Source organism: Phascolarctos cinereus, unplaced genomic scaffold (genome assembly GCF_003287225.1).
Source record: "Phascolarctos cinereus isolate Bilbo 61053 unplaced genomic scaffold, phaCin_HiC Scaffold_726;HRSCAF=1367, whole genome shotgun sequence".
NCBI classification, from domain to species: domain Eukaryota; kingdom Metazoa; phylum Chordata; class Mammalia; order Diprotodontia; family Phascolarctidae; genus Phascolarctos; species Phascolarctos cinereus.
The window spans coordinates 294,891,971-294,905,639 of NW_027556098.1; the positions used below are offsets into that span (position 1 = coordinate 294,891,971).

General features: G+C 39.7%; 1 protein-coding gene across 3 annotated transcripts in view; it reads right to left on the minus strand.

Moving 5' to 3' along the window:
* Positions 1 to 13,669, minus strand: part of PDGFD (platelet derived growth factor D) — a 313,836-nt gene that overhangs the window by 18,258 nt on the left and 281,909 nt on the right. For all 3 annotated transcript variants that reach the window (XM_020996113.2, XM_020996114.2, XM_020996112.2), the window contains one exon: positions 1,246 to 1,460. In XM_020996113.2, the coding sequence (XP_020851772.1) occupies positions 1,246 to 1,460 (215 nt within the window). The remainder of the gene's footprint in view (positions 1 to 1,245; positions 1,461 to 13,669) is intronic.

Here is a 13,669-nt window from a genome sequence, read left to right on the forward strand (position 1 = left end):
TCCAGAATCTCTAAAGTTCATTCCAGCTCTAACACTCTAGGGATTCTATGATACTCTGGTGACTGGGGATGGAATATAAATGAAAATAAGCCTGTACAATAACATCAAAGTCTTGGGCACTGAGGGCTATAACTCAAATTTATTACCAACTTGAGACATGGTTATTTCACAGATTACTTTCGTGCCAACTCTGACTGGATTTTTATCCTCAGGGTATGACTAAATACCACAAAATCCAGGTTCTTAGAAGTCAAGGACAGCATCCAATTCTGAGTTCATTAAGTCATAAAGTGTAATGAAGAACAAAGATTGGCAAATGGCTGGACAAACCTTTGCATTCTCTGGATATGAGTGTCCGCCTTGGAAAACTGTGGGGTCAAGTAGATATTATTTTGGCCAAGAAAATAACAAACTAGCACCATCCAACAGAGCCTGAAATAATGTGGTTATCCTAAGTAAACCAAACATAATCATATTCATCTGCAACCTCATTTTCATATACTTAGAAGACTTTTTGAGGATAGAAAACATTATCTGAACTAATCTGGGGTCTTCTATGTTTCCTTAGAGGCTAGAAAGAACCTATGCACTCAAAGCAAATCAGATATCCAAAAGCTAAAGTAACACTTTTCTTGCGATAGAATAGTGTGACATAGTGAATAGTGAGCCACACTTGAAGACAGGAAGACCATAGTTCAAGTCCCACCTTTAACACATACTAGCCCTGTGATTCTAGCAAAGTAATTTAACCTTTCTCTGTTCCATTGAGGCAACTCTCTAAGAATAAAGGTTGTAGAACCAACTGCACTGGTGGATTGAGTTTCCTCACTTGGGAGTTCATCATAGTGAAATTGTAGATCCAGTCCCTATCCACAGTTCCTATTATAAAGTAAGATGTTATTTTTTTTTTTTATACATTGAAAGTATATCCAGAGGGAGCAAAGGTCTCACTGATGACTTATCTCTGTGTAGTCTTCATTGCGCTTACTGTTAGACTTAATGAACAAAAGTTTGGATATTGCCCACTGCTTCTAGGAACCTAGAAGTTGCAGTGACACCATAGAAATAAAGAAACAAATGATATCTTCCAGAAGGGACCCAAAATAACCTGTGGGGATCCCCAGAAGCTAACGTGAGGGATAATGTGAGTCAGAGCATTCTCTCATTCCACGCTCTCTGCGTGGTTGATATAGATGAAGACAGCAGAGCCCAGCATCCCAAGAAAGAAAGGCCCTGAGGAAATACCTCGTGGTACTTTTTCACAGTCTTCCCTGAAGTGCAGGTGCAGGATTTCCAGTTGTTAGATCCACAGCCACAGTTCCCACCACAGCGCTGGACGAGAAGGCACCGTGGAAAGAAAACGACATTGGTCAGCCTGAGCTCCTCTCTCAAATTGACAGAGTAGTTCCTTGGAGTGCAACTGTAGCGCTTGACGTCATCGTTCAGCCGGTCCAGGTCCACTGCAATGCAAACAACATATGCGTCTACATGTATTTTAAGAGTGCAAGTGAAAGCATTGCAGAGCTCATGTGTCTGGAGCGGCAATTCAGTCCTTGGATGCAAGCCTACTACTCTACACACCTAACAAATGAGACTTACTTAATTCTCTCAGGATCTTATCTGCCCTCCAAAAACAATAAAAAGCTTGGCCAAGATCTATAACAGACTCAAATTTCTTTATGTCATTTTTCATCTAATCAATTTCCCCCCCGGCCCCGGGGTGTGGTTGGGTTTGGGGGTGTGGTGGAGATGACTTACTCTGCAATGCAAATTTTATAAAAAAAGGCAAAATGAAAATTGGTAATTTTAAAAATTCTTGACTGCAATCTGTAGATAATAGAAATTATACTGAGACCATTTTAGGAGGGAACTTGATCATTTTTTTAAGGGAGAAAAGTCATATTTTAGATGAAGAGTGAGTTTTAGGTCAGGAAGACCTGGATTCAAGTCCTGACTTTGAAACATACTATGTGATTGTAGACAAGTCACTTAACCTTTCAGGGGTCCTAGATAACTCTTTACAATATTAGAAGTTATAATATAAAAATGAATTGCTGATTAGAACAGGTAGAAGGAATTTCTACATGGGTTCTCTTAATGATGTTTTACATCTACCTGTGTGTACTGGTTTATATATTTATTTTATTTGGAAATACAAGTTTCTATCACATCAATGTCTTCATTAAGGCCCCTTGCTACAATGAATATGGAAGAAATAGCAATGAAAGGCATTTTTCAAGCACCTACCACATACCAAGCATTGTGCCCAATGTTGAATATACGAATAGAAAAGAAAGCTCTGAAATCCAAAGGCACAGGAGATCTTTCCCTGCCCACCACACTGAGGTACAGTAATAGAAGGGAAGATCCTGAGGAGTTCCTCAAGCCTTTTTCTATTAGTACATCAGTATAATTAGTTTGTCCATATACTTGTCACCTTGCAGGAAAGGGAGAGCCTGAATTTGAAGGGATGAAGTTATGTGTCCAATGGGAACAGAGGTAGGAAGATGGCTGCAGCAAAGGGTGTGTGTGTGTGTGTGTGTGTGTGTGTGTGTGTGTGTGTGTGTGTGTGTGTGTATGCACCTGCACTCCATTGGCTTCACAGGAAGCAACTGATCAATAATTCCTGCATTTATTAATGTGATGAGTCACCATTCATACACACAAATGGAGTCATTTATTAATTTTGGCTAAAAGCCTCAGCTGTTTGGGGGTAGTTGTGTCTATTAAGAAATAATTCTCAAAACTCCTGAATAGATCAAAATGATTTAAGTGAAATAAAAATTATTTTCTGTTTCAATATTTTTCAACCCATAATCTCAAAATGTTGAAACATATGCTTTTCTCCCTTTATCCATCCAACCATCCATCCATCCATCCATTCATCTACCTAAAACTTTTGGGAGATAGGGACGTGATTTCAAATATTCCTACGAGAAAAATATTGGGAGTAATTCCACTTGAATTCCACTGCATGTAGTCACCATTCCTTAATGCAATTCACTTAAGCAGTGATAAAAAGTCTAGACACATTTCTAGGGAGGAAGGAACCCCATTCAAGGAATGCACAAAATTCGGTGGCACGGATTGGCCATTGGTTTCCATCTCTGACATTTCCAACCTGACTTTTGGCTGGTCACTGAATCTTCCTGGTCTCAGTTTATGCAGCTACAAAATAAGGAGATGGAGGCAGGCAGTGAGTTAGACTAGATGACCTTTGTATTTCCTTCCAGTTCTAGATCTATAATTTAATGATTCTATGAACTGAGGCAGCCCTGAAACATGGTCTAATCTCTAGCTCCAATACTGGAGTACCTCAGGGAGGTCAGGTTTCAGACAGCTTTTCTTCTTAGGAAGGAAAAAATGGATCATTTCCCAGGACCAGAGCAGAAGTCAAGACTCATCTCTGTGAGATCTGTTTTTACATGTTCTTTAAATCCACAAACATTTATCAAGTGCCTACTATGTGCCAGGCATTATTCTAGGTACTGGATGCTCAAGAGTGATGTAGTAAAGAGGGCACTAGAATAGAAGCCAGAAGACGTGGGTTCAAATTTCAGTTTCTTCACTTATGAAATAATGACACTGTCTCAGGTCTCTCCCAGGGCCTTGCACATACTATGCAATCAGCAAATGTTCACTGAATTGACTTCAATTCTAGCTCTAAATCCTATAAATGTTTCATGGTCAGTTGCCCATTTATTTGTAATGCTGCTGAAGTCACTAGCATCATTGAAAACATGCACAGAAAATGGGCTTCTCTAAATTTACTGTCCTATAAAGAACTTTTTATTGTTCAAAAAAAAAGGGGTAGAAAAATAAAGAAAAAGGAAAGTATGGAGATCAGCTTTTGTCTTCCTAAATTCATAAGTTCATAGGTTTGGAGTGGGAAGGGATCTAAGAGGTCAATTTGTTCAATCTCTTTATTTCACTAATGAGGAAAAGGAGGCCTATGGGGATTAAATGAATTGCCTGAGGTCATATAGGTAACAAGTAGAAGAATAGGGATTTGAACCCATGCTGATTACAGATGCCTCTACTGCACCATGGTACCTCCCTTTGTTAATATGAAGAGTCAAAGAAACCTATCTGTGACATTAAATGAAAGCTATACACACACACACACACACACACACACATGCATACATACACACATACACATACATATATGCGTATGTGTGTATGTATATATATATTATATAATATACACACATACATACATACACATGTATACATATACACACATTTTTGTTTATTGTGTTTGGGGTATACAAGTGACTTTTGGTATTTGGTAGTATGTCATGGGGCTACATCATTGCCAAAGGTAGGGACTATATAACTTGCCCTATAAATCCAGGACACCACAAGGGCTCAATAAGAACCAAATAATTGTTTTACATAGTTCATTGTTTTGTTTCTGTTTTTGCCCCCTTAAGTAAAGACATGCCATAGTCCAGCTGTAATCAATCCAGACTTAAATTGAATGAACTCTGTCTTGGGAAAGGAACCATTTTATCACGCAAAAGCCCTGAAAATAACTGCAAGCCAGCAGCAAGGATTACATAAATGGATTAAGAAGTGCTGCAATCATCCATTACAAGTGTCACCTTGAGATAAATACTGATGCTCACTTTTGCTGCTGGCCGCAGGTTATGAGGCTTGTGTAAGGGGCTGATAGAGTGGACCAAATCCATTGGCTATGATTATTGGAATACATTTGGATAACTTTGTGAAATGAAGAAATGCTATTAGCTAGGCAGGGCAATCTCTTCATAGCTTGGATGAGGGTGGGGAGGGGCAGTGCTTAGATCCACAGGGCCAGCCAGGCAAGTACAATGGCCAGCATGTATTTCTGCTTCAGGTACGAATTTTGACCTCCCGCCACCCCCCTCCCCACCAGCGCATATCCAAGGACATGACAAGCTACACCCTATTTAATTTGATTTCCTATAAAACAGGCAAATGTGCTTTTCCAAAAGAACTCCTCCCTCTGAAAACTGAGAAATGCAGCTTTCCATGGTTGGTTGTACGACTGTTTTACTGTCCTGGAATCAGTTCCCTTCCTCATCCAACACAACGAACATATTTACAATACAGTCAATTTCATGCATCAATTCACTGATGTGACTAAAAAGTAGCTGAGGCCCGGTGTGATTGCTATGAAATCCAGCTGACTTAGTGATCAGGGGATTGAAACCACTGAGGTACTTAATTTAGAACTAGAACTAAAAGGTTCTTCTGGCTGGATGCAAATAACTTCAAAGCACTATTATAGACTTTTTGCTGGAGATATTGGATTTTTAGTCAAAGGAGACTGATTAAGCACTGCAGCAGAGCAAGGAGCCAGGCATGAAGCAGTACAGCAATTAGGTCTTTCCAGTCCCTTCATGTAGGAGGGGGCACTGCAATGTGAATAACACAAGGATGAGCCTCCTGGGAAGGAGAGAAACTGCTGTGCAAACTCAGAATGCATGCTTTAATCTATAGAGTTTGGCATTATAGATCAGCAGAGATACTCCTATCTAATTAAGAGGTTCATTATTTTCAGCTAATTTCTCCCATTTTGCTAAGGTGTATACAGCTCTATAGTCACTAGTTGGCTGTCATTCTGATTTTGAGGTCTGATTTTCAGAAGGATCTGTAAGCACCAGTTACGTAGTTTTGGTTAAGAAATGACATCCTGTTAGGAAAGCTGAAAATGTATATGCTATTCACAGGTTTTCTTTTAGAGATTTTCCACAACAGATTGCACGATATGATGGACAGTGTCATTTCTACCTTTCATCTGCAGCTTCAAACTACAATCAAAACATCTCTGTGGCTGTGCACATTGGCTTGGAAGGGTTTGTTGGGTTCTGAACACTTGATTGGGAATGTAACAAGAACGATTACATGGGAGAAACATTTCTTGTTTGGTTTATTCATATTTTTCTGATACAGTAGGGATTGGGATTGGGAAAGAAAGATGGTTAGGTTGTTTTCTTCTGGTCCCTGGCAGATAGTCAGCATGTTGAAATGAATGGAGCTGTGGTTTTTGGAGTTTGCCTCAGACACCTTTTCATTATGTGACCCTAAGCAGGTCACTTCAGTCAGTAAGTCAATCAACATTTATTAAGTGTCTATTATATTACAGGCACTAGTTAAATGCTGGGGATAAAAATAAGAAAAAAAGAAAGACAATTCCTGCCCTCAAGGAATTTATAATCTGATGAGGGAAAGTAACACACAAAAAAGGAGGCTTTATAGATAGATAGATAGACAGATAGATAGATAGATGGCACAGAGTGAGTTGAAGATGAAGGGGTGATATCTGGAAAATAAAATAAGGAATGAGAGGATTATACTGGGAGAAAGAAAAAGGGAGAAGTAGAATGGGGTAAATTATCTCACATGAAACAGACAAGAAAAGTCTCTTACAGTGGAGGGGAAATGGGGGAAGGTGAAAGAGAATGAGTGAATCTTATTCTCATAGGATTTGGCTTAAGGAGGGAATAACATACACAATGGGATGTGGAAATCTATCTTACCCTACAGGAAAATAAGGGGGGGAAGGGGACAAGAGAGCAGGGGGTTGATAGAGGGGAGGGCAGATTGGGGGATGGGATAATCAGAAGCAAACACTTCTGAGGAGGGACAGGGTCAAAAGAGAGAATAGAATAAATGGGGTGTAGGATAGGATAGAGGGAAATATACTTAGTTTTTTCACAACATAACTACTATGGAAGTGTTTTGCATGACTACACATAACCTGTATTGAGATGCTTGCCTTTTCAATGAGGATGGGTGGGAAGGGAGGAAGGGAGAAAATTTGTAACCCAAAGTTTTAAAAACACATGTTGAAATTTTTAAAAAAGGAGGCTTTAAAGTAGACGGCAAGGGTAGCCTGGGGAAGGTATCCAATAACCTTTTAAAGTACATTTAAACTCTTTACGTCACAGTTTTCTCATCTGTAAAATTAAAAGTTAGGACTGGGTGACCTCTACAATTCCTTCCAGCTCAATCTATGATTGTTAATCCTTAGGAAACTCAAAATCTTTAGTAAATTAGCCTTGGCCTAAAGCCTTTAAAGAAGGTACCGGGCACAGCTTGCCAACACCTCCATGCTCAAATAGTCTGTTTTGTTAAGCGTCTGATGCAAGTCAATTCAACAACAAGCATTTATTCTATTTGTTGTTCTTGTTCAGTAATGTCCAACTCCATGTGGCCTCATGGACATCATCCATGTTTGTTTGTTTGTTTGTTGTTTTGCAAAGATACTGGGGTGGTTTGCCATTGCTTTCTCCATTGTGTGCCCATTTTACAGATAGACAAGAACTGAAGCAAATAGGGGTTAAGTGAGGTGCTCAGGATCACACAGCTAGGAAGTGTTTGAGGCCACATTTAAACTCAGATCTTCCTGAGTCTAGGCCTGGTGCTCTATCCACCATACCACCTAGCTTACCTTTTATTCTATTAGCAACGAACTAAACTATTGGGCCCCTACCATGTAGAAGATGACTGTGCTGGACCTTGGAGGAGATGCAAAGCTTAGATCAGACACTGTCCCTGACTTTCTAGAGCATGTAATCTTTTGTGGGTTACAATATAACAATTGTCTACAGTAATGGAATGAATTAATATACGTTAAAAGCATTAAAGGGGTACAAGGGCTATGTGAACTGCAAGGGGGACAGACTGTAATGCCCTGTAACACGACAGAGTGGGAGTCAGAAATATCTGAGCTTGAATCTTGTCTCTAAAACTTACAGGTTATATGGCCAAAGATGAGTCACTTAACTTCCAGTTGTAAAAAGGGGATAGTAATACCTATGGTACCTATCCCATGGAGTTGTTGTGAGGCCCAAATGAGATAATTTACATAACAGTATGCAAATGTAAGTTATCACCATCATCATCATCATTATTGTTAGCAATAATAACAATTATTGTTGCTATTCCATCAACTGGGGAGATCAGGGAAAAAATTATAGTGGAATTGGCATTTGAGTTGGGTTTTAAAAAATGAGCAAGATTTCACGAGGGAGTGAGAAAGGATCAGTATGAAAAAAAGGCAGTCAAGTAGTAAAGTGTAGGTTCTTTGTGGAAAACACAGGAAGTAGTTCTCTTTAGTGAAAGTAAAGAAAAATTTGACAAAAGTACAAGGTTAGAAAAGTAGAATGGTACAAGTTTGTGAAGGGTCTAGGACAGGTTAAGGACTTTGCTGAGTATCCAATAGTGAACCAATAGCTCTGCAAATGAGACACATGGACAGATCTGTGCATTATATAATTCTGGCAGCTCTGTGAAAGATGGATTGGGACCAGGCAAGGGTGGTGGTGAGAAAATCTACTGGTCTAGGAAGGAGGTAATGGGAGCTCATATTAGCAGAGTACTAGTGGGTCTGATGGGGTGCTTGGGTGCTTGTGTTTGGGTGCTTGTGCTTGGACCCCAATTTCTCCCTGGCCTCAGAAACACTGTCCCTGACAGTTTCTCCCCAGCCCAAGGACACTGTGCCTAGCAATTACTCGTGAGTGGGCTCCAGGAAGACCCTTATCTCTTTCCCTGGTGCAGTTACAAACAGCACCTGAAGGAATTATTAGTTTGAACTGGCTTTGCACTGGGTTATAAAGACATTTTTACCCACTGGACTATCTATACTACCGGCCTACCTCATTATCTACATCCTGGGCTCTTCATTAACTGTATTCTAGACTTAAGACAGATGTATACTCCCTACATCTATCTTGTTAAACAAGACATTGATTGGTGGCAGACTGGACAACTCTCAGTTACCCCTGAACTCTAGTTAACTTAGCGATGTAGCAAGCCTAAAACCACACCTCCATGTGGCCCCCCTCGTGGACTTTTCCTAGTGAACTCTGGTTAAAATGCCTGTGCAGTAGTAAGTACAAGAAGTACATGTTCTTTTAAGAACTGACCACTCCTTAACCACTCCCTAATCCTACCCTGAATCACCTAGTTAGTATATTTGACATATGTTTTATTGTATTTTATCCTATATAAACTTTAACTGTACCACTTTAAGATTGCAGGAATCCTTAAGAATCCTTGCCTGCTGAAAAGTGTAACAATAAGCGTAACAATAAACTTTGCCACCTTGACTTAAAGAATGCTTGAGTCTGTGAATTCATTCCAGACGACCCATCATGTACTTCAGTCTTTGAGAGGTCACAACCTCTCAACAGGTTTTGACAGACATTACAAAAGTAGAATAAATCAATGAAACTTGATAACCATTTGGATGATAATCATGACAGCAACAATTTTGTTGTTCAGTCATTTTCTACTCGTATGTGACTCTTCATGACCCTATTTGGGATTTTCTTGGCAAAGTTACTAGAGCAGTTTGCCATTTCCTTCTCTAGCTCATTTTAGAGATGAGGAAACTGAGACAGTGTCAAGTGACTTGCCCAGGGTCACACAGCCAGTAAGTGTGTCAGGCTTGGTTTGAACTCAGAGAGATGAGTCTGTCTGACTCAAGGCCTGGAGCTCTATCTACTGCACCACTTAGCTGCCCAGCAACAACAGTTGGTTTTTATAGATCACTTTAAGGTTTGCAAAGTGCTTTACATAAGATATCTCATTTTATGAGCACCATAGGAATAATGAACTCAGAAGGAAGAGCAGATATAAGAAGAAAATATAATGATCTTGGCTTTAGAGATACTGAGTTTGAAGTGGCAGTAGGACATCCAGTGGAGATGCCCTTTGGGAATCCAGAAGGAGATTGAGGCTTGATACATAAATTTAGAAATCATTTGCGCAGAGGTAACCATTGAAACAATGGAAGTAAATTAAATTTCCAAGAGAGAACATAGAATATTTTATAGGGCATATAATCTGGGGCACATTGTAATAGAAACCATATCATTTTGATGTATTTTTAATTCAGGTGAGCTGTTGTTATACAAGCTGACAAGCAAAAGTCCTAGTTTGACCTTATCCTATGGTGCTAAGCCCCTCTAAGACCCATAAGATACTAGATGATTCCTGTGGTAGTTTTTGTGTGACTAATGATTAGCAGCAGATGAAGGGATAAGAAAATGAAAAAAAAAAGCAGCCATGATGCTAGAAGATGCATGGCTTTAAAAAAATAAAAGATTCATTATGAATGGAAGAACATTTCTAAAATGTTGATTCCCTTGACAGACAAACATTTATATAAAATAAAGCAATACCTTTGCATATGAGAAGGACACAAATTATTTTTATATGGATCTTGGATAAGCCATTTCAACTCTTAAGGTTGAGTTTTCCTGTTTTTAAAATGAAGGGTGAAGGGCAGCTAGGTTGCGCAGTGGATAGAGCAGCAGCCCCGAAGTCAGGAGGACCTGAGTTCAAATCCGGCCTTAGACCAAACCCTCGACACTTACTAGCTGTGTGACCCTGTGCCTAAAAATAAACAATTTAAAAAATTAAAAATTAATTCTTAAAATGAAGGGTGGGATTGGACTAGCTGCTGTTTGCGGTCCTTTCCAACACTAAATTCTGTTATCCCATGAACATGTAGAGACAAGAAAAGAGATCTGAGGATAGAACACAGAGGCATACCCACATAAAGGAACCTAGAATAGGAACAAGCGAGTGGAGGAGACAGAGGAAGAACAGTTAGAAAAGTGGGAGGAAAGTTGGAATAGTATGCTGTCCCATAAGTTAAGAGAAGAGAGTATGTTGTGGAGGATTAGGTAAGCAAATGTCCAATGCTTCAGCAGGTTCAAGGAGAATAAAGATTGATTCAAGGCTTCCTCGGTGATGAATTTTGAGACAACAGTGTGACTATCACAGTGGGAGCAGAAGCAACATTCAAAGAGGTTGAGCAGAGAAGACAGCAAGGAAATGGAGGTATCAGATAAAAATAACATTTTCAAGTCTAGCAGTGAAGGGAATGAGAGAGGTTGGACAGTAGCTGGATGAAGTGGAAAGATCAAAAGAAGGCTTTTGATTTTTGTCATTTTCCTTAAGGAATAAGGAGATATGGCATGTGGTAAGCAGATGAACAGGTCCTGGTGCACAGGAAGAACCTAGAAAGGCAAAAGAAAGACTGTATGACATCTGGCACAAGGTCCTGGAAGAGGTGGAAAGATAGAGGATTACAGATAAAAGGAATCATTTGAACAAATAATCGGGATGCCCCTTGCCAAGACAGGTGGAAAGGAGAGGAAAATGGGTGGTAAAGTTTGTAGAGGATAAGAGAGAAGCTGAAGGAGTTCCTGTTAGATGGTGAGGACTGAGAGCTATTAGTTTTGGTGACCACATCAGCAATGTATCATGCAATATAGGCCAGCGTACTGTGCCCTCTCAGTCAATCCATACAGCAAAGCATTTCCCCTCTAAAATGATTCAACTAATTCAAATCAACAAGCATTTATTAAGCACCTACTATATCACAGGCACTCTAATGTTTAGGGACATAAAGAAAGCCAAAAACAGGTTCTGGCCTCGAGAATTCACAGTTTAGTATGAGGAACAAATATGTACACACAAATATATCTAGAAGGAACACTGACTCAAGCCAAAGAACCTGACCTTAAGCAAATCACTGAACTTCCCTATGGCTTAGTTTCCTCAGCTGTAGATTGAGGAGGTTGGATTATTTCACAAAGTGATCTTATCAGATCTCATGTTTTCAATTATTATCTCTATGCAGATGACTCTCAGATCTTCTTGTTCAGCCCTAACCTCTCTTGGGGCAGGTAGGCAGCTCAGTAGATAGAGAGCTAGGCCTGGAGTCAGGAAGACACATCTTCCTGAGTTCAAATCTGGCCTCAGAACTTACTAGCTGTGTGACCCTGGGCAAGTCACATATACCTGTTTGCCTTAGTTTTCTCATCTTTAAGATAAGCTGGAGAAAGAAATGTAAAACTACTCCAGTATCTTTGTCAAGAAAACAAACCCCAGATGGGGTCATGAAGAGTTGGATATGACTAAAAATGGCTGAACAACAACAATTACCTCTCTCCTGACCTCTAGTCTCACATCTCCAACTGACTATTAGACACCTTGAACTGGATGTCATAATAGACATTTTAAACTCAATATGTCTAAGTCTGAACTCACACTCCCCACACCCCTTCTAGGAAATTTTCCTTTTCCAAATTTTTGTATTACTGTTGCGGGCACCACCATTCTTCCAGTCACTCAGGCTCGTAACTTAAATATCATCCTGGATGTCTTACTCATTCTCACCCTGTCTATCCAATCATCCAATCAGGGACAAGTCCTCTCATTTCTCCCTCTTTTTTACACTGCCCCCACCTTGTTCAGACCAACATCACTGCATGACTGGACCATTGCAATGGCCTGCTAGTTCGTCTTATCTAAAGTCCCTCCATATTCGAATCCATCCTTCATTCAAGTGTCAAAGTGATCTTCCTAAAATGTAAGTCAGACTATATCACCTAGTCAATAAACTCCAGTGGCTCCATATCATTTTGGGCCCAAATATAGTCTTCTGTTTGATTATTAAAGCCCATCATAATTTGCCCCCTTCCTATCTTCCTATACTTGACTCCCCTCTACATATTCTGTGGATAGGTGACACTAGCTAGCCTAGATTATCCACATTTTTCCTGTCTATATCTTGTTTGCACATGGTTGTTTTCATGTTGTCTCTGTCATTAGATTGTGAACGACTTGAGATGAGGGACTACCTTTCATCTTCCTTTGTACTCAGCACAATTTCTGGCATATAAGAGGTCCTTAATAAATGGCAGTAGATTGAATCACTCAGAAGTTTTTTCCAACCTCCAAATATATGGACCTATGATCACCAACAAGTGATCCTCCTCTGTCTGAATACTTACAGTGATGGGGAACCCATTACTTCCCAAGGTAGCTTATTTAAAGTAGGAGACATCTAATTCAGTTTCTATATTAACCTCAAAGTTCCTGGTGGCAAATGATCATTATATACAGACAAAGAAATGAAAGAACTGTATGGGAACTGTGTCTTGCACATTCACTTCACTATGTAAAAAAATATGCTACATGAAATCCGCATGTCTTAGAGGGTGCCCAGAAAAAAAATCTGACTTAGAAGTTTTATGATAACATTTTATAGACTTAGAGCTTGGAGAGACCTTAATAATCATATAGACCAATCCCATTATTTTATTTTATTACTTTTATTTTTTTTTTTAGGTAGGCAATGGTGTTAAGTGACTTGCCCTGGGTCACACAGCTAGTAAGTGTTATGTGTCTGAGGCCGAATTTGAACTCAGGTCCTCCTGTGCTCTATCTACCATGCCACCTAACTGCCCCAAATCCCCTTATTTTAAAGATGAGAACACTGAGGCCCAGAGAGATTAAATGAATTTCTCAGGATCATACAGGCTGATGCTGGATTTGAACCCAGATCTTCTGACTCCAAACCAGGGGTTCTTTCCACTTCACACATTCACTCACTTGCTCAATTCAACAAGCACTTATTAAATGGTTACTGTTGTTGTTCAGTTGTTTCAGTTGTACCCAACTTTTCATGACCTCCATTTGAGGTTTTCTTGGCAAAGTTTGCCATTTCCTTCTCCAGTTCATTTGACAGATGAGGAAATTGAGGAAAACAGGGTTAAATGACTTGCTTACTTACAGAATCTCACAGCCAATAAGTATCTGAGGCTGGATTTGAACTCAGGTCTTCCTGACTCTAGGCCCGGTGCTCTATCCCACTGCC